Genomic DNA, 20,000 nt, shown 5'->3' with positions numbered 1-20,000 from the left:
ACCATGTCCTTTACCTTGGCCTCGATCGTCCTCCAAGTCAACATCAATATCTCCAATACAGATGAGGTGAGATTAGATGAGTTCTAAACCAGTGACCGTGACTGAACCTCTTGCATTGGGAAAACATGAAATTCCCTGGAATACATCATGCAAACTAGGCTTCAGTGGATTTTCCATAGAGTGGATGTGGGTGCAGCTTTCTGATTTGATCAGAATGCCAAATACCTGGTGAGATAGACACAGTCTCCCTGCTGGAAGAGACTTGTCCTGGTGACGACCGACCTACCAGCATTCAACTCAGTTGGAAGCATTCACCATAACTTTCTGAAGGTGATGAAGTATTTCTGAGAAGCGAGACAAAGCTTACACAGTATTTGGATTACATTTTGGCTATATATATATGAGATGATTTGCCCTTAAGTGTTTCTCTGTCGTTTTTCCCAGGAATATCTGATGTAATGTAAACCTTTCTGACATGCGTCTGTCATCTAGCTACTTGATGGAGATGGATGAGGGCTCTCACACAGTTTGCTGTGTTGTGCAAGGAAAAGCCAGGGAGAGCGAGTTTTTCCAAACCAACCCGACACAGATATGCTGATCCTCTGCATAACAGCCTCTCTTTCAAAAGCACCTGACTGAACATTGGTGACAGACATTTGAGAGTGCAGTCCCGAAATGACTTGTTGTGCTCCCAAATGCTGCTTCTGCTGCTCACCCGAGACTTCCAAAACAGCATGAAATATAGATCACATGAGCCTGTATAACTTAGCTGCAACAGGAACGCAGCAGCCATACACGTCTTGCATTGCAATAGCGAAATGCATATTCATGACGGTGCCTGACAGTCATAGTAACAGTGTTGTATTACACAGTGCCTCTCAAGTAGGTCAGCACTTGACAAGCAAACATGATGGACAAGGATGGACACAAGGCCCAGGCTCAAGACTATGGCCACTCTACAGGGAGAGAGAGGGAGAGAGAGAGGGAGGAGAGAGAGAAGGGGAGAGAGAAAGAGAGAGGGGATATGAGAGAGAGAGAGAGAGAGGGAGGAGAGAGAGAGGGAGGAGAGAGAGAAGGGGAGAGAGAAAGAGAGAGGGGATGAGAGAGAGAGAGAGAGAGGGAGAGAGAGAGGGAGGAGAGAGAGAAGGGGAGAGAGAAAGAGAGAGGGGATGAGAGAGAGAGAGAGAGAGGGAGAGAGAGAGGGAGGAGAGAGAGAAGGGGAGAGAGAAAGAGAGAGGGGATGAGAGAGAGAGAGAGAGAGAGAGAGAGAGTTGTTGCATTCATTGACAGTTTATTGAAGATTTCTCACCTATGCTAGTTTGAAGAAGCTTATTCTCACAGGTAAAACTGCAGTACGCTACTACAGCCACTGAAGGTTTGGAACTTGGTACTGTCCAGAGATGTGCCAAATAAAGAGATCTTTTCCCCCCCCTGTGAAAATCCACTCAGCATCAGTGCATTTTACATTCTAATCAGCGAATGATGACCAGAGCCTTCACCTGGTTAGAGCCAGCAGGTGAATCACCATCATAAACACAAGACAGACTATGAAAAGTAAGAGCAGCTCCACGTACCGCCTTAATGTGAGGGCACAACCCGGATTAGCAACTTATATGAGCAGGGTGAGTGCCCTGGGGCATCAGCTGCCTTGGGGGGGCATCAGCCGAAAACGATTCTGCTGCTAATTCTACTGTCTTTCCGAGGCTGTATCGGGCTAATTATTAAAGCTAGAGCGAAGATCCTGATATCATATTAAATTAGAAGACCTAAGGCATCCGTTGATACCACCAACCGTGACATGCTAGCTTCTCAGGAAGGAGGCTCTACTTTAGCAATACAGTCATGTAAATCTGTGGTATTTATTGCTATAGTAAATTTCACTTTTTACGTGTGTGTGTGTGTGTGTGTGGGGGGGGGGGGTGTCACCCTGGGGCATCACACTGTGTTGATCCGGCCCTGCCTGGTCGGGACGGGGCGTTAACGGTGGCGCAAAGTGCGTAATGATGATTAAGTGGAAGCAATAAGAGTTTTATAGCCCGGCCATATCCCGGCTACTGTCTATTCATGAGTGTCATAGACAGTATTATAGCTGGATCAAGGTCAAGCTAGAGCGTGAAAATGATTTATTAGCCCAGGAAAAGCTCACAGGCAAGGGTGGCATGTGTCAGGCATTACTTTTTATTTCTCCTGATCATTCCCTTATTATCCCATCTCACACAGAAATCATCATACAGATTATGGCTGCACTGGACGCTAATGCGGCAAAACGATGCAGACATGATATACGTATAAATAAACACACTCGCAAGACAGAAAACGTGTTGCCAGAAGGCTCATTTTATAGTAATACTGCATGGATAATTCATAGTAGTTTATTTGTTGTTGCTGAAAGCCTATGTACATTCACAAAAAGGAACTGTAAAATAAATACGTATACAGTACATACAAAACATAAAACCAAGCATAATGTCATGATACTTTTAAGTCATTAGACATCATTATAATACATTTCTGTTAAACGTGTGGCAAATTATGTAAAAGAAGATAAATATAGGCAATATTCTAACAATCCCTTCATATAAGGCACCTGAGAAATCCTTTGACTAAACTAAAGTTCTGACATTCACAATGAGAAGAAGAGGATTCATCACTTGTGATTGCCAGGTTGACAAAATAAGAGAAACAATGTAATCAAATACTTATACTGAGTTCTTCACTTGCAATGTTGTGGAATTCCCTTTGGTTGAGTTGTGCATGTGTAAGGAAGGACAGATATACAGTACATGTAGACGTACATGTTCAGGACGTCTCACAAGGCACTGAAAGAATAGCACCATATAGGCTACAGAAAGGCTTACAAAGGCAAATGTGGTTCCATCTGTCAATCCTCTATCTATCTATCTATCAATATCAGTAAAAAATATGTAAAGTATGTACCAGAATTGACACATAATCATGGCTTAAAAATCATAAAAAAAAATGAAATGTTTTCAATTCCTCCTTTTTCTGTCCATGTTTCTACAAAAATCTCACATGACAAAAAGGTATAACACTGGTTAAAGAGATAAGAGCAAAAAAGAAAAGAAGAAAAAGTACCCTGATATTGTAACACAGAACCATAAGTCAAAATGTTCCAAACAGGACCACATCCACGTGAACATGACCTGCACACAGTTTGGACTCTCCCAGACCAAGATAGCGGACAGGATATGAGCGCAGGAGGCGGCATCTGGACCAATAGCACGCAGGCTTCAGGGCCTGTGGACTCAGCAGTTTGGGAGGTGTCTCCACGGGCCGGCCCCTCTCTCTCTGTAGTATCTCTGGAGGATATCTTTATTGGCCTGAGGTGAAGTCTTCCTCTCTCTGTAGTATCTAGACTGCAGGATCTTTATTGCCCCGAGGTGAATTCTTCCTCTCTCTGAATTCTTTCAAGTCGCTCCAGATAAGATAACCTGTCTGCTCTCTAAAGTCTAATGGCTCTCCCTTGTCGTCGTGCACGCTACCCGAGAGATATGGAGGGACACGGGGGGGAATTGGATTCTCTCTCTGATGTCTGGCAGCAGAATAATCTCTATGTTACTTTTAGCCTGCGAGCCTCCTCCTTACGCTGCAACAGTCGAACCATGTGGGTTTCTGTGGGCTTTTGTGGGTCATGCGTCTGTGTTTGTGTATGAAACGTACGTAGCGCACTTATGTCTGGCCAGTCAATCTACAGGATTACTATGTCACTCTCCTCACCCCAACACACACACACACACACACACACACACACACACACTTTCTTCACTTCCACTTGTCATTTTGTCTTCTTGGCTCGCGTCTCTTTTCTGCTCGACCACACAACATCAGACAACATCTCCAACGACTGAATTATTCAGCTGCCTCACACCAAGCCTACAGCCACTCCTCCATGCCTGCTATCTCACTTTCCATTCAACCAACTAAGAGGATTTTCTTCAAACTCCAAGAATTGTGAGTTTGTTAATCTTGTATATGAATATTAAATGCTGATACACTGAATCAATGCTCTTTCAGCAGTGAAAACACAATTTCACGTCACATTTTGTACTGATCGAACTGAGCGAAAACTGACCTCATCCCTAAGGGGTGCCGCTTCTAAGAATTCTGTGTAAAACTACAATATGGAGAATATCTTTCCATTCTGGTTCTGTGGTCGCAGTAGTAGTAGCAAGCAACATGGCCCAGTGAGTGGAGACACCTCACTGCACAGGGAAAACAGGCCCAGTGAGTGGAGACACCTCACTGCACAGGAAACACAGACCCAGTGAGTGGAGACACCTCGCTGCACAGGAAAAACAGACCCAGTGAGTGGAGACACCTCACTGCACAGGGAAAACAGACCCAGTGAGCGGAGACACCTCGCTGCACAGGGAAAACAGGCCCAGTGAGTGGAGACACCTCGCTGCACAGGGAAAACAGACCCAGTGAGTGGAGACACCTCGCTGCACAGGGAAAACAGACCCAGTGAGTGGAGACACCTCGCTGCACAGGGAAAACAGACCCAGTGAGTGGAGACACCTCGCTGCACAGGGAAAACAGACCCAGTGAGTGGAGACACCTCGCTGCACAGGGAAAACAGACCCAGTGAGTGGAGACACCTCGCTGCACAGGGAAAACAGACCCAGTGAGTGGAGACACCTCACTGCACAGGAAAAACAGACCCAGTGAGTGGAGACACCTCACTGCACAGGAAACACAGACCCAGTGAGTGGAGACACCTCGCTGCACAGGGAAACACAGTCCCAGTGAGTGGAGACACCTCGCTGCACAGGGAAAACAGACCCAGTGAGTGGAGACACCTCGCTGCACAGGAAACACAGTCCCAGTGAGTGGAGACACCTCGCTGCACAGGGAAACACAGTCCCAGTGAGTGGAGACACCTCGCTGCACAGGGAAAACAGGCCCAGTGAGTGGAGACACCTCGCTGCACAGGGAAAACAGACCCAGTGAGTGGAGACACCTCGCTGCACAGGGAAAACAGACCCAGTGAGTGGAGACACCTCGCTGCACAGGGAAAACAGGCCCAGTGAGTGGAGACACCTCGCTGCACAGGGAAAACAGACCCAGTGAGTGTCCTTGTGCTAATATGACAACGGCATTACTGGATTTAACTCAACCTACTGCCTCCAAACAGAACATATGGCATCTTCATAAGTGCAGTGTGGATTAATGATAGTACTAAAAAGTCCAAATGGCAAATGTCCAAAAAATGGAAGGCACATTTTGGCAGATATCTGATGCATGGCAAAGAAACACTGTGTGGTGTTTGCTCAAAACCACAAAAACTCATAAAAGGCACTATAATAAATTTAGCCAAAACAAATGACGATAAAATGTTTTCTGAACTAGAAAACAACTTAAATTATCTTACAATACAAAAATAAGTGTAGAATACCAATAAATAATTCTTTTTTGAAAAATCATGCTATGTACAGTACTTACACCAGATTAATTTACACTATGTACACAGTGGAGGGGAAGAGGTCACGTGGACGGGTTGGAGCCCGAAAGCCGGCTGTAGCACCAGTGAGAGAGGAGGGACATGTTGACATGATGAGCACCTGAAAAGGACTGCCAAGAAGAAAGACAAAAATAAATACGATTAACCACTCACTCATTAAGAATTCACAGCAGTGGAGGCATTTTAGGCAAAGGGAAGCGGTCTATTCACTAAACACTGAACAGAAATTCAGATAATCATTCTCCTTCCTCCCTCACAATTCATGAATTTGTCTCTGTGGGAGTGATTGAGGGTTGATGAATATTATTGATATACTATTATTGATATAATATTCATATTAATATATGCCATACCTGTTTGATGACGTTTAATAGATCTATGCCAGTGTTACAGGCAGACTGGAGCCGGAGGACGGAGTGCATTTACCACAGTAGCCTCCGCACATTCCTGTTACTCTGCTACCATCCTGTGGACACAAGAGGAATCACATGTGATTCTGTTGCAGTAATTCTGCCAGGACATGAAGTAATAAAGAATGGGTTAGTGCCATAATATAGTCACACAGATGATGAATTATGATGCACTTTTTTCACAACTGACTGACTTTTTGTTGTGTTGTTGTTAAAACCTTGTGTTGAAACATGACACTGACACCTCTCACAGTCTGAATAAGACAGAGAACCAGCTGGATCTTTTCAACATGTGTGCAGTAAAAGGGATGGAAATGGCTGTGCTACCAAGTGCTCTGAGAATGTCACTGAGCTTTGTGCAGCAGCCGGGTTGTTTTGACGGCATTGAAATTTGCTTTGCCATTTCAAAAGGTTGCCTCGCACACAAAGACCCGAGGCCCACCAAGCCGGCTACTAGCAGGTTTAAACTGGAGGATCACCCACGGTAACAAGCAGAGACATCCAAAGGTGATTCATCACTAGAGCACTTCACCGGCACCATTCGAATGCGACATAATTGGCCGGTTCGTATACACTCCTAGGAACACAAAAGTCAATGACGTCAGACAGATACGCCTAAAACGCACTATCCCACGGCATGAAAGCCACAGCGTGCATGGAGTGGGTCGTCTGATCTCCTCTGGAGAGCTCTCTCCATGCCACCGCCATGACCCTGGCTTCATCTAAACAGCCTGGAGTGGCCAGAGCAGAGCAGGCCGGCTGGCTATGGATATCAAGACTGGGAGCGCTTTTTTGGCACATCCCCGTTCACCCCTCCTGTTTTCGCCTCGCCCGCCAAAACGCGCTCTCCAGCTTGATCTCCATTTCAAAAGCAAAGGGGGTGGTGGGGGCGGGGCCCACTTGAGAGAGCAGCTGCCCAATAAGGCTCCTCTCTCAGCAGGTTTATGAGGAGGCCAGAGGAGCTTTTGGGATACGGAGCCCACTTGGGACCATGCCCAGACGTCGGTCTGAAGCCAAGAGGACGAGGAGGAGAGGGAGGTGGGGAGGGGAGGGAGGCTGAGAGGGGTGACAGGAGAGAAGGGATGAGGCCAGAGGATAAAGAGAGGAGCACATACACAGAGGAACAGGCCACTGAATAATCATGACGGATAAATATGCTAATTATTCAACTCAGACAATTAACCTTGCTACCCCAGTGGCTCACTCAATACACCTGTCCGATCATGTTGTAATCATTTTCACACTTTTCGAGAGGCCGTATTTTCCCGCGTGGATGTAAACGGTCAAACGGACATGTATGTTTTATGTCACCAGTTAGCGTTACCTGTGATTTCTGTATGTCAGCCACTGCATAGTTGCCCTGGGTGATCCACTTGGTGTCCTCGGCCACCCGGAAGCCTGTTCCTGACAGGTTGATCCTAAAACGCCCCTGAGAGAGAGAGAGAGAGAGAGAGAGAGAGAGAGAGAGAGAGAGAGAGAGAGCGAGAGAGACACACACAAAGAGAGAGAGACAGAGAGAGAGAGAGCGAGAGAGAGAGAGAGAGAGAGAGAGAGAGAGAGAGAGAGAGAGAGAGAGAGAGAGAGAGAGCGAGAGAGACACACGCACAAAGAGAGAGAGACAGAGAGAGAGAGAGAGAGAGACAGAGAGAGAGAGAGAGAGAGAGAGAGAGAGAGAAGACAAGAGTCAAACCTCAGACAAACCACAGGGGGCAGTAGTGGACACCTAATCATAACAAACAAGCGGTGTATACATTACTTGCATTTTTCCATTCCCTATCAAAGAACATTGCATTGCATCTTGTCAAACACAAATGCATCTGCATACATGAGAACCTACTGAACTATACAAGCCAGTACACACAGATCATTGAAATCTCGCTTAATTGAGGGCAGCATTTCTTAGCATTGAGCTCTGTGGCAAAAATCGACATGCGGCTCCTTCACATTGTGTACATGACGGTAGATCATCACAGTCACTTTGACAGCAAAGCATTCCAGCTCTCCTCAAGCGCGGCGAGGCGAGTGAGAGGAGTGGGGAGAGAAACGTGGGTGAAAGGATGTCTTTGAAGGAGGTTGCGGTGCTTGTCTCTGTCTCCCTGTTTTACTGGCTTTCCCTGGTGGTTAGCTGCTGCTGCCGCCCCCTGTACGTCGACACACTGAGGAGACTCAGGTCGTCTGGGCTGCACGTCGACACACTGAGGAGACTCAGGTCGTCTGGGCTGCACATTGGAGCCGGGGGAGCGTGGGAACTATACATGCTCTCACAGAGGCAGAGGGAAGCAGGGTGACACAACACACGCATGCAGAAGAGTTTTGCTTTGCACCTCTGTTATACTGTATTCCTTAAAACACGTGGTATGTATGAGTGTATGCCATAGCAGCTGTAGAAATGACATGTGTTCTTATATTGTGAGTGTGTGTGTGTGTGTGTGTGTGTGTGTGTGTGTGTGTGTGTGTGTGTGTGTGTGTGTGTGTGTGTGTGTGTGTGTGTGTGTGTGTGTGTGTGTGTGTGTGTGTGCGCGTGCGTGCGTGCGTGTGTGTGCGCTGTTTCCTCTCGCCCAGACGAGTAGAATCTGCAAACACTGGGCTACGGAGTGTCTAGACTAGACAGAGGTTGTCCTTGGGTGTCTGCTCTACCAATGACAGCACACAAATACACACGCACGTGTGCACACACACACACACACAGACATGGACACACACACACACACACACACACGCATGCACGCACGCACACACACAGACACGAAACACGCATGCACGCACGCGCACGCGCGCACGCACACACACACACAGACGCACGCGTGCACACACACGCACACAGACGCACGCGTGCACACACACACACACACACACACACACACACACACACACACACACACACACACACACACACACACACACACACACACACACATGGACACACACACACACACACCCTTTGTTGAAAAGCTACCTGAGCTCCAAGGTAAGGTAATATAATAAATGCTACAGTGCTGCAGAGACAGTATGGATGCATGAGGCAGTTTGCAGTCCATCCTCCACACCTTCATGCTCCTTCCTCCTTCAGCCATAATAATTACAGCGGCGGTTGCAGTTCTCACCTGTGGGCAGCGGGCGGCGCTGTAGCAGTCTCCAGCGGTGGCGAAGGGAACTGTGTGGCCTTCGCGGGTGGACGCAAACTGCCAGTCTGTGGCTAGATGTCAAGACAGAGCAAGAGCCAGGTCAAGTAGGATGTGTGCATGACAACAAGCAGCCATTCTTAGAAACTTAGAAAATCTTGAAAGCCATTGGTACGCCACCTTGAATAACCTGGCGTAATGATAGCCTGGCATCGTCCGTAACGACCCAGCTTAATTGAACCTAAATCGGGCCCGAGTTTTAGGGTCACTCTAATGGCAATATCAGTGTAATTCCATCTACTTAGTGCAATTTCATCTAATCGCCCCGAGCCTTTTAATTGTGTGTTACTTAAATGAAGCTTGAAGACATCTTGAGCTCATTAGGCCTCCTGAGCATGGAGGTAATTAAATAGCGAAGGAGGTCTTTATGTCAGAGTCACTGCAGAGAGGCAGCAGGCGGCAGCGTTTTGATGACATTTAGCGAGAGTGATGATACACACTGCTGTAATTAACATCGGCATAGGGTGTTATTGTGTGTGTGTGTGTGTGTGTGTGTGTGTGTGTGTGTGTGTGTGTGTGTGTGTGTGTGTGTGTGTGTGTGTGTGTGTGTGTGTGTGTGTGTGATTCATTCGCTGTGTGCCTAATGGCCAGCTGAGGAGCAGCTGTGTGTGTTGTGTGTATGGGCCACTCACTTATGATGTGCATCTTGCTGAGGTCCAGGCGGACTTTGGAGAAGGTGGAGAGGCCGGCGGTGGCGTAGTCCCTCCGACACTCACAGTCCTCTATCCTGGAGCCGTTGGCCGGACACTGGGTGGGGTCGTCCAGTCTGGAAAACACACACACATGCACATGATTACCTCCCTCAACCATACATTTATTCATTTACAGTGAAAAAAGAAAGAAAGAAAGAAAGAAAAAGACAGAAAAGAATAATTTTGTTTTGATTATTTTCACATGTGGGCCTACAGCAGGGATGGGCAGCTTTGATGATAGAGAGGGCCACACAGAAAATTCCTCGCTACCAGAGGGCCAGATTGTGACCGTGCACTTCCACCGGTAGCCTACTGTAACACCATCACTCCCAATTATAGCTACTAATTTGATGAAAAGGACTGGTCAATCAAAGTTTATTATACCAACATTTATATTTTTCAAATTCAAATTTAGTAATTCTTCCATTCAGATGACAGCAAAACTTTGCTCTAGCTTTAAAACAGCCCGCTACAGCAATTTGATGGGGTACATCACCCAAATATGTGATATTATTCAGATTAGTAATGCATCCTGGATATAGTTTGTTACACTAGCGTTAGCTCAAATGCTAACGTTAAACAGTATGTGGATGGACAATGCTAACGCCATTAGCGCCATGTTCTGGGTTGTACAGTCAAATAAAAACACAGATTTTGGTGGTCTAACCTAAAAGAGAAAAAAAAGGAAATTGACCCAGGCGCCACACTGAGTGACGTCGGGGGGCCGCCAGTTGCCCACCCCTGGCCTACAGTATGCACCAAGGTGCTTGCAAATCTATGATGTTCTCAGTACGTTGTACTGTATAGTACTAACATGGGCGTATACAGGTCCACACTGATGTATGTCTTATTAAATCTTCTTCTGTATTACATTTGGTATGATATTTATTAACATGATCTGTATTATTTCTGAATCCTTGATGTTTGTGTGTCAGTCCATGTGTAGTGGGATGAGGGCTAGGATGTGGGTACAGTATATGAAATTGGGAACATGCTTTGGGGTGTGGGAATTAGCAGGCAGGTGTATTATTTGTAGTGTTTCTGTATGAACTATTTGTTTTCTGTTCGCCTGTTTCTGTCTTCATGTAAAACCCTCAATAAAAAGAGAATAAAAAAAATACAATAACACGTTTACTCCCACTGGCAGGAGTCCCTCGGGTTCTTGTAATGAAACAGGCCATTCTCATTGTTATCTGTTGGTTGTTTACCTGAAGCCGAAGACCTCTGAGAAATTCTCCCCTTCTCCAGTCGTTAAGGTGATGTACTCCAGCATTCCTGCACAGTAGACCTGAGGAGGAGCAGGAAGGAAGGAAGGAAGGAAGGTTAGGAGGCGAGGAAAGAGGAATGGAAGAGAGAAGAGGTTAGGTGGCACCCTCCATGGCCAACACACCCCATCCTTAAATCTGACCTGGGTTGGCCCGCCCTTCAAAGTCATTTTGAAGACAGGCAGTCTGAAGAACTTCCTCTGACTCTGGCTCTTATGGACATGTGCTGCATCTGTTTGCAACATTCTACACCACGCCGCAGTGCCAAAAGTATGCCTCTCAACACATGCCAGTTAGGGATCGATTCTAAACGCGATGCAATGCAGGCACGCACACGAACACACCCACCAACACAGGCAAAGGAACACTGTAGTACAGGGGTTCGTGGCCCGATTTTGACGTCACAAAAATCTAGGGACCCTAGACATTCAAATTCCGGTACACCGTCGATAATATCATAAGTGACATCGTCAGTGATGTCACATGTATGCTTCTTTTCCCCCTCGGAATTCGGACTTTAATCTGAGAATTCTGACTTTAATCTCAAAATTCGGACTTTATTTTCAGAATTCCGCCTTTATTCTCAGAATGCTGATTTAAAGTTATAATCTCAAAACATTTTCATTAAAAAAAGTCATTATCTGATAGTGAGCCCATTGACACTGTTTGGATCTCACCTGCAATTACCACTCATCGCCATAGGTGTCACCCAAGAGAACAAAACTGAAATTTGAGAGATTATCACTTTAAACTCAGAACTAAAATAAATAGATAATCATCTTCGGTAGTATTAAATTGTGTGTGGTGTAATATTTATTTTTTGGAAATTTTCTGGCGACCCTATTTGAATTCCAGGCGACCCCACTCAGGGTCGCGACCCTAAGGTTGGGAACCTAGTAGGATGTAGTGTCAGTGTTTAAGTCATCTAAGATGAAGAGGAGACGTGGCAGGAAAGACCTACTTTTCAGCCGTCTCCATCTCCTTGTAAATAAAAACCTGTTCCGGGCTCCATGAAAGGTGCTTTGTGCATCTATGAAGTGAGAAAATCCGATGATGTTACCTTGAGCGCTTTCCCGCGGATATTGAGAAAGTGTTCGCTATCTGGGAGGGGGGGGGCGCTCCGACTCCGGATGTCCTGACAGCTACTGGGCAAATGGCCTGCGAGACACAAGAGAGGCAGAACTAAGCTGGTACATCATGCGAGGATTTCACACAGAAAGGCACACACACAGGCTGTACTACACACACACACACACACACACACACACACACGCACACACGCACAAGCATGCACACACACACTCACACACACACACAGGCTGTACTACACCCACCCACACACATTCACACACGCACGCACACGCACACACACGCACATGCACGCACACACACATGCACACATGCACGCACACACGCACACACACATGCACACGCACACACACACACACACACACACACACACAGGCACAGAAATTTCACAAGTGCAGTCAACTGTGGCAAATTTCTGCATCGAATCAAAGAAAATGGATAGCTTTGATGTTGTCCCATCCTAGCGTAGCGAGGTAAATACACTCGTGGACAGTGAGGCCTTTGATGTGTCTCGGATCATAAATATTTCACCTAAGGCCAAATCTTGGAGATGAGAAGATCAACTGAAGCTATAGCTAGTATTGTGCGTTTGAGATGCCTTCAGTGTCGAGATGTGTGTAACAGACACAGCGGGTCTGTGTGTGTGTGCACTCGTGTACTCACAGCTTGGGTTGCTGCAGGCTTGCCTGGCCTCTGGCATGGCGTCCAGAAAACACGGACTGCCTTCCAGACCTTCTGCTGACACACACTGCACCTTCCTCTCCATCACTCCATCTGCACAGCTCACTGAACACTGGAGGGGAGGAAGAGGAGAGCCATGGAGGTGTCAAAACATCTCTTGTACCAGCAAAAACTGGGCATTTAAAAAAAAGTCAACTTCTCAAGATTTGGAAATGGCATGCTACATTTTTGCCTGTTCAAGATGGATTCTCAACCATTTGGAATGGATTTAGGTTGGTTATTATGAGAGGTTCTTATGCACAAACCATTGTTGTCCTGGACTCATTTTCAGGACTGGTGACTCGATTTGGAATTGAGCACTGATGACTCGGCCTTGGAATTGGACTCGAGCATTCATGCATTGATTCGGACTTGGAAGTTGGACATGAGGACTCACACTTGTTAATTTACACTTCATGTTTTTGGTAATATGCCACAATATGTTGGAATAAGATAATAGCTACAGGTATATTAATACAGTGACATTTTTCAATTCCGTGCAAGGGCAGACATGTATGTTCCACCTACATGTGGATTCACACTCATGTTCAGTAACTCCGGACTCAGACTCGACTCGAACTCTGCTTTGGTGACTCGGACTTGGGCTCGAACACTGTGGACTCGAGACTCGACTCGGACTCGAGATCACAGTCAGTCTTTGATAAATCACAACTTTGGCTCATGTTTGTTGTTTTGTCGTTTCTTTCAGGAAACTGTGGATACAGACATGAATGTGCCATCTTGGCTTGAATACTGATAAACGACCGGGCAACAACATCTAGGTGCATTGGCTTGGAAGAGAATGGAGATTTCATAGAAAAAGCCTTGCTCACCGGTCCCCAGATTCCAACCCTCCACTCCTGCGGGGGCAGGCAAGGGGCCAGATTACAGGACATGAAGCTCTCAGGGGGGGTCCCGGGGCAGTCGGACGAAGACTGATGGCCGTACTCATAGTTCTCATTCCCTGCGTGCACCTCACTGCACGACACCAGACGCTGGCGGTAGCCCTGACCACAGCTGGCTGAGCACTGGAGGGGAGATAGACACTGGCATGAAATAACAACAGCGTACCACGCAGGAAATCAGGCCTGCTCTTTGTCATGTCCACATCACTGGGTTTAGAGATGGCAATTTAGATTTACACGGCTTCTTCTTTCTAATTAAGGCCACAGAGTAGATGGCAAAGTATCGCCCGCTCAAAGCTAAATGAAGTGTTTTGCAGTGAAGGTCTCCACAGTTTCCGTGATGGGACTTCACTTGACCAGCTGAGATGCCACACCTCTCTCTGCCTCCATGCACCGAATCAAACTCGATGAATCAGCTCACCTCAGTCCATTCCCCGCTGATCCAGATGAACTCACAGCCCTGGGTGTTGCAGCTCTCCAAGTCAGGAGGTCTGATCTGGTTCACGCAGTACATCTGGTGGACCTCGTCCTGGTTCTGGCCCACGCACTGCAAGGCTCGCCGTCGGTGGCCTGACCCGCACGACTTACTGCACTGGAGTGGCGGAGGAGGAGAAGACAAAGACGATGATGACGAAAGAGGTGGATGGGTGAGGTTTAGGGTTCCGATCCGACTCACAAAATTTGTATTGACCTTGGTGGAGGCCTGTGCTCTCTGAGTACACTTCTAGTTATGTGCTTCTGTCCACATGTACTGTATATAAGAGGGTGCATGAGGCACTGGATCATCCATGCAAAGTAATGGTTCTTAATAATGATCATGACATTGTCTTGGGACTGTCTGCAGAGATAAAGCATCTGAGATCTGTTTCTTCTTCATGAAAGTCTCAATCTGAAAACCTTCAGCACATAATGAGAATATGGAGGAAAGATGTCAAAACAGTAGATAAGAACTGGGAGGAAAGCACAGTGATGTTGAGGAGGAGAGCACTACGCTCAGGACATTGCCAGGTCCTAACAAGCGGACATGCGGCTTCTCTCCAAAACGGTTGATTTTTCCATGGAGCAGTCATGAAAAATCAGAACAGATTTGTTTTTGCTATTGCTGTAAAAGTCTATCCCTGTGATGTGGTATTCACTGCTTTGACTTGTCTTTGCAAATGATAGTAGACTATATTGACTGGAAGCTTCGAGGCATACCATTCTCTTACTACAGCCAGGTCCATGTAACCTAACCTAACTCAAGTGTTACGACATTCGAGTCTGTCACACAGTGGTAACTCAAGCACAGAACATTTCAGAGAGGGGTAGACTTGCGTCAGAAACACTGGGCTATTGCGAATGCAGGCCCAGTCCAGCTGGTCTTCATCATTGTTAATACGTCCAATACTGTCAAACAACTGAAATACCTGGAATTGTTATTGTGAGCTGAGCAGTCCTGCTGTAGCCTACTATTGCAGGACGCAGCTGCATGGTTATATTAGCCTGACAACAGATCTATACGCTCAAATGTATTAGAGAAAGGTATAAAAAGGTGGAGATGATAGAAAAACACACTCGACCGCAAGCTGCATGGCTGTGCTTCGGCCTGAGTTTTCACTATTCTGGCAGTTAATGGAAGTGAACCAGGGCAGGCATAGTAAGAGGCAATGCAGGTAGCCTAGAAAAACGTATTTTGAAAGTGTTTCTTCTCAAAGGTTGAAAATTACATAGGGGGGAATGTTGGCTTGCATTATGTCTGATTTTTGGAGTCAACTTCAGTGCATGAAACACGTGGCTATACTGTAGGCACGTTAACCGGCCAAACGTGCGTCACGCCAGGTGAAGCGCTGTAATTAGCTGCAGCTGTTGCTGGCGCGCGGCAGGGCGCCCGGGCGGGAAACTCGGAACACTTCTCCAGACTAATTAGACTGAAGAGATGTCGTGCTGCTCACTGACCCACATTCAACACCATGTGATCACACTGCTGCAGTTTGTTCCAATAACCCCGACTCTCAGAAACGAGCAGAAAGCCTGAAGAGAAGGTAGCCTATAGTAGGTTATAGCCTACGGAACATTGCTTCAATAAGTCTAAACCCAGAAACCGTTGGCATGAGTCCACCGTGCTTTTGATTTCAGAACTGCTAAGAGGTGTTTTGAGATGCTACAAAAATGCTAATGTCATTCGTACTAGTGCTGGTCTAAATGTATTTTATTCGGCTAAGCAATATCGTTATCAACAGTGAATATGACTTTCCATGGGGCATTACAGTCGGCCTGTTTATAGTAGGGTAGAGTGGGGACGGTTGCAACATCATCATCATCAGTATATAAATGGGAGCTGGGGCTCTGACTGTTTCTCTGTCCCACTGTGATGTCATAAGTCCACTGTGACATCATCCGTGATGTCATAAATCCCACTGTGACATGATCAGTAATGTCATAAATCCCACTGATGACATCATCAGTGATCTCATAAATCTGCTGCGAATGCGAGCTGCAGGGCCAGGTTGGCGAGCTGCAGGGGCAGCTCAGTGAGCTGCAGAATGGGCGAGGCCACGCAGCGGATGAGCTAGCGAGCCCGCCAAGTGGGTGAGCCTAGGAATCGAGCGCGCATAGCCAAATAAAGAATTAATAATAGCCTACTATCTTATTTGATAAATAAATAATGCTATAATATCATTGTAAAACAATCCATATTTTCAGAATACTATGCTCATTGAGACAAAAAGCAAAAGATAATTAGTTAAATGCTATGTGTTTTTAACATGTTGCAACCATCCCCAGGGTTTGGGACCATCCATTCATATAGCCTAAATATTGTGAATGATGAATGGTAGGCTAGATGTATAGGTACCCTAATTAGCAGACAGATGTAAATTTAATACAAATTTGGTTGGTCTATCTAGTCCAAATAATCTCTGAGTAGTCTCTGAGACAAATGCAAAAAGTGTTGCAACCGTCCCCAGGCTCCCCTACTGGGCCTATTAAAAGTACAGGTGCGACAGACGCAATTTAGCCAATCAGAACTGAGCACATAATCCGTATCATAACCAAACGACTGGCAAGCTACCGGACCGGTAGCTTAGCTTGGGGGCAAAAAGCGATGATCATCATCATCTGATTTCTATCATCACGGGCATGCTGCATGCAGCAGCTCGCCTCCTCCTCCCCCCTGCGCTCCTGGCCTGACTGCACTGCCTGCGAGCGGAGTAGTAGGCTACAAAGGTCTGCTCTCTGCTCCGATACACACAGCTGCTAAAATTCTCCCTACTGCGTCATTGCTCTAAAAGTGCTTTTCCAAACACGCTCGACAGTTTATAAATCCCGGCAGAGGCGTCCAAAACCGCGCTTACCGGCAGCCACTCTCCCTCTCTCCACCGGTACCGAGAGGGGCAGTCACCGACCCGGCAGCTCTGGCTGGACACCGGTCGGGAGGGCTGAGGGCACTCGGTCTCCTGCGGGCTGCGTCGGGCTCCCACCTGGCACGACACCTCTCTCCTCTGTATCCCGTTACCGCATGATGCTGAACACTGGAAGGAGGCGACAGGTAAAGACTTTTAAACCACTTCTATTCATTCAGCCATAATGATGTTGTTCCATTGAAGTGCATTGTAAACTTAGTCTCTATATCGTATTGTATTGCCACCATGTTAAATAGCATGAACTCATTTTCCTGTAGGTGACTTTTACTCAACTTTATTGTAGGCTTGAATTGAATGTTGTCTTTTCTTATGTTATAGGCTACAGTTTATAGATTTTTTTTTATTAGCCTGCATGTTATTACTATAGCTAGATCTAGGAATGTTATACTAAAAGCCATGTCCTAGTCTATTCTATTCTATTCTATTCTATTCTATTCTATTCTATTCTATTCTATATATTTGATTTGTGTTCTAGAGATGATATCATCGTGTGTCCCTTCACATCTGATCTTTTTGAGTTTCCAGGCAAGCAATAATGCACATAATTTCAATCCACATGCATATTGGATTGGAATATTTCCTAAATATGAACCATTTTTGTGTTGTTTGTTTTCATGTAGCCTAATTAAAATATCACAACTGAGAAGCAGATGCCAAATGCCTGACATTTAGGCTAACATTATAATTAAGCTTATTATATAGTCACTTTATTTACTGTATGTGGAATGGTTAAACAACACCGACAAAGCCTCCCAAGTTCTGATTTATGTCATGTGGTTGATGTTAAACATTGATATAATTTATATATTTGTACAGTACTGCAAAAATGAAATAATTGGCTTTGGAAACCTGAACATACTGTATGTAAACTTGAATCAACAGGGTATTTACAGAAATGGATAGGGAGGCAATATGAAGCTGGAGCCTGGAAAGTGGGTGGTTTTGTCAAACTGTGTAAACCACAGGGAAGGCCCTCGGAAAAATGCTGTTTTTAACTCATTGAGTGCCAGCCACTTTTGGAGAACGGATGCTCCCAGTGCCAGAGTTTTCAGAGCGTTTTCAGTGATTTCTCGAGGCCCACAGAATATTGTGTGATATTACTATGTAAACACCGAACACGCACAAGAACGAGCTGGCTCTATTGTATCATCAGCAAAAAAAAGTTTATTGATACCATTTTCCGTTCTTTAGTTATGAGCCGGAGAAGATAGGTTGTTTTCAGCGTTTTCAGGCTTTTCAAATTATTAGCTGAGATAATCCGCCTTTTGTGAAATGCAGCATTTCAAGCACATTCACTGAGTCTGAAGATAATATTTTCTGATGTAGTGACGTAGTTGTTGTGTGATGCCCTGCGTGCACCACCCCCCTCCCCCCCTCCCCCCGTAAACTCCTCCCCACACTGCACACAGCCTCACGCAACCATTATATTTTCGGAGTGCTGCGTTTGTGTGCTGCTGTCAGCTCTCAGCGCCACAGCAGGGAAGAGCCAACCCGGATTGCTGAATGGTTTGGCGTCAGGGGCTGCTTTCCTGGCTGCTAATCGGGTGGTGGAGAAACTATACAGACAGACAGACAGACAGGGACAGAGGGGCTCAGTTGTGAGCGCGGATTGACTCCTGTTCGGAGCCAATGTCAGCTCCCGCGACAGAGCAAATGGCTCTGGGAGCATGTATCGGTTTGTCTTTGATCCACGGCTTTTAGGCTGTTTCTCGGACCTGTCTCTAATCTGGACTGCACCGAGCAAGCACTGTCGCCACCTAATGAGTCCGTAAAATAGGTTATACACCTCCAATAGCTACTATAGTTGTACAGGAGCTGCGGAAGGCTTTGATCGACGTCCCACCGTCAAAAAACGCATTGGACGTCGAAGGACGTCCGTGGCATTCTACGTCACTATTTAATTGGACGTCGAAGGACGTCCATGGCATTCAATGAGTTAATGAAAATGTGTCCTTGCCCCTATAACACAGAACACATTTCTACACAGGGGACGAGAGAGAAGAGAGAGAGAGAGAGAGAAGAGAGAGAGAGAGAGAGAGAGAGAGAGAGAGAGAGAGAGAGAGAGAGAGAGAGAGAGAGAGAGAGAGAGAGATTTGAATATTCGAATCCACAGTATATTTCTTTATGTGATTTTGTTCTCTGCCCATTTTGACTGCAGCTATTTAAGGGCTGAAAGAATCACATGATGTAAGTGCTTAATTTGAGTTAACATGACCTTGTCTCAAACAGAGATGCTGTTGTTACCCAGAGCAACTTTAATAGCGCCGTGTGCACGTTTGGATCGTTAATGTACTGCACATTACAGGTCATTTGTGTGGGTATGGAGTCAACGGGGGATAATTGTGAATGTTGTGAACATTGTGGGAAAAAAAGTGCCGGAGAGCGCTCTCTTGCGTGTGAGAGTGTTTGTGAAAGAGAGACACCACCAATATAACTGCTCATAATTTTTTCAGATAAAAGGAGAGGGGAGCGATAAACACATCCAGATGATGAAGCCGAGGTGAGAAAATACCTTGTTAAATGAATGGATGGGAGCCAGAGAGTGTGTACACCTTCACACATCTCTATGCATATTTGTACCTATCAATCACTTACATACATTCGATTGGCACATTTACAATGTACGTATCCATTTGTATCAATTGTATGTGATAAAAATCACACAACGTATTCCACGCTTTATATCTGCCATTGCATTGCAGCAGTTAAACCCTAGGCACCCTGTTGCACCATGGGTAATCGCGCTGTACTTGACTAAGAGCCTTGTTGTGCGGAGTGTAATTGTCTCCTGGCCTGTGTCCTGCTGCTGCAGCACAGCTGGTCGGGGAAGAGACGCACATCCTCTGTGAGGTAT

General features: G+C 46.0%; 1 protein-coding gene across 1 annotated transcript in view; it reads right to left on the bottom strand.

Annotated features, from left to right (window-relative positions):
- Nucleotides 1–20,000, bottom strand: part of LOC310798492 (A disintegrin and metalloproteinase with thrombospondin motifs 9-like) — a gene marked incomplete at both ends in the record, with an annotated part of 70,946 nt that overhangs the window by 49,334 nt on the left and 1,612 nt on the right. The window contains 11 exons of the mRNA XM_083661025.1: nucleotides 5,874–5,948; nucleotides 6,867–6,948; nucleotides 7,998–8,152; nucleotides 8,940–9,088; nucleotides 9,707–9,840; nucleotides 10,975–11,054; nucleotides 12,092–12,189; nucleotides 12,784–12,913; nucleotides 13,674–13,868; nucleotides 14,167–14,337; nucleotides 17,078–17,254. Coding sequence (XP_083517151.1) covers nucleotides 5,874–5,948; nucleotides 6,867–6,948; nucleotides 7,998–8,152; nucleotides 8,940–9,088; nucleotides 9,707–9,840; nucleotides 10,975–11,054; nucleotides 12,092–12,189; nucleotides 12,784–12,913; nucleotides 13,674–13,868; nucleotides 14,167–14,337; nucleotides 17,078–17,254 — 1,446 coding nt within the window. The remainder of the gene's footprint in view (nucleotides 1–5,873; nucleotides 5,949–6,866; nucleotides 6,949–7,997; nucleotides 8,153–8,939; nucleotides 9,089–9,706; nucleotides 9,841–10,974; nucleotides 11,055–12,091; nucleotides 12,190–12,783; nucleotides 12,914–13,673; nucleotides 13,869–14,166; nucleotides 14,338–17,077; nucleotides 17,255–20,000) is intronic.

This window comes from Poromitra crassiceps (assembly GCF_964638095.1).
Source record: "Poromitra crassiceps genome assembly, chromosome: 25".
NCBI classification, from domain to species: domain Eukaryota; kingdom Metazoa; phylum Chordata; class Actinopteri; order Beryciformes; family Melamphaidae; genus Poromitra; species Poromitra crassiceps.
The sequence above is the reverse complement of the archived record's forward strand: the minus strand, read 5'-3'. Positions and strand labels throughout refer to the sequence as shown.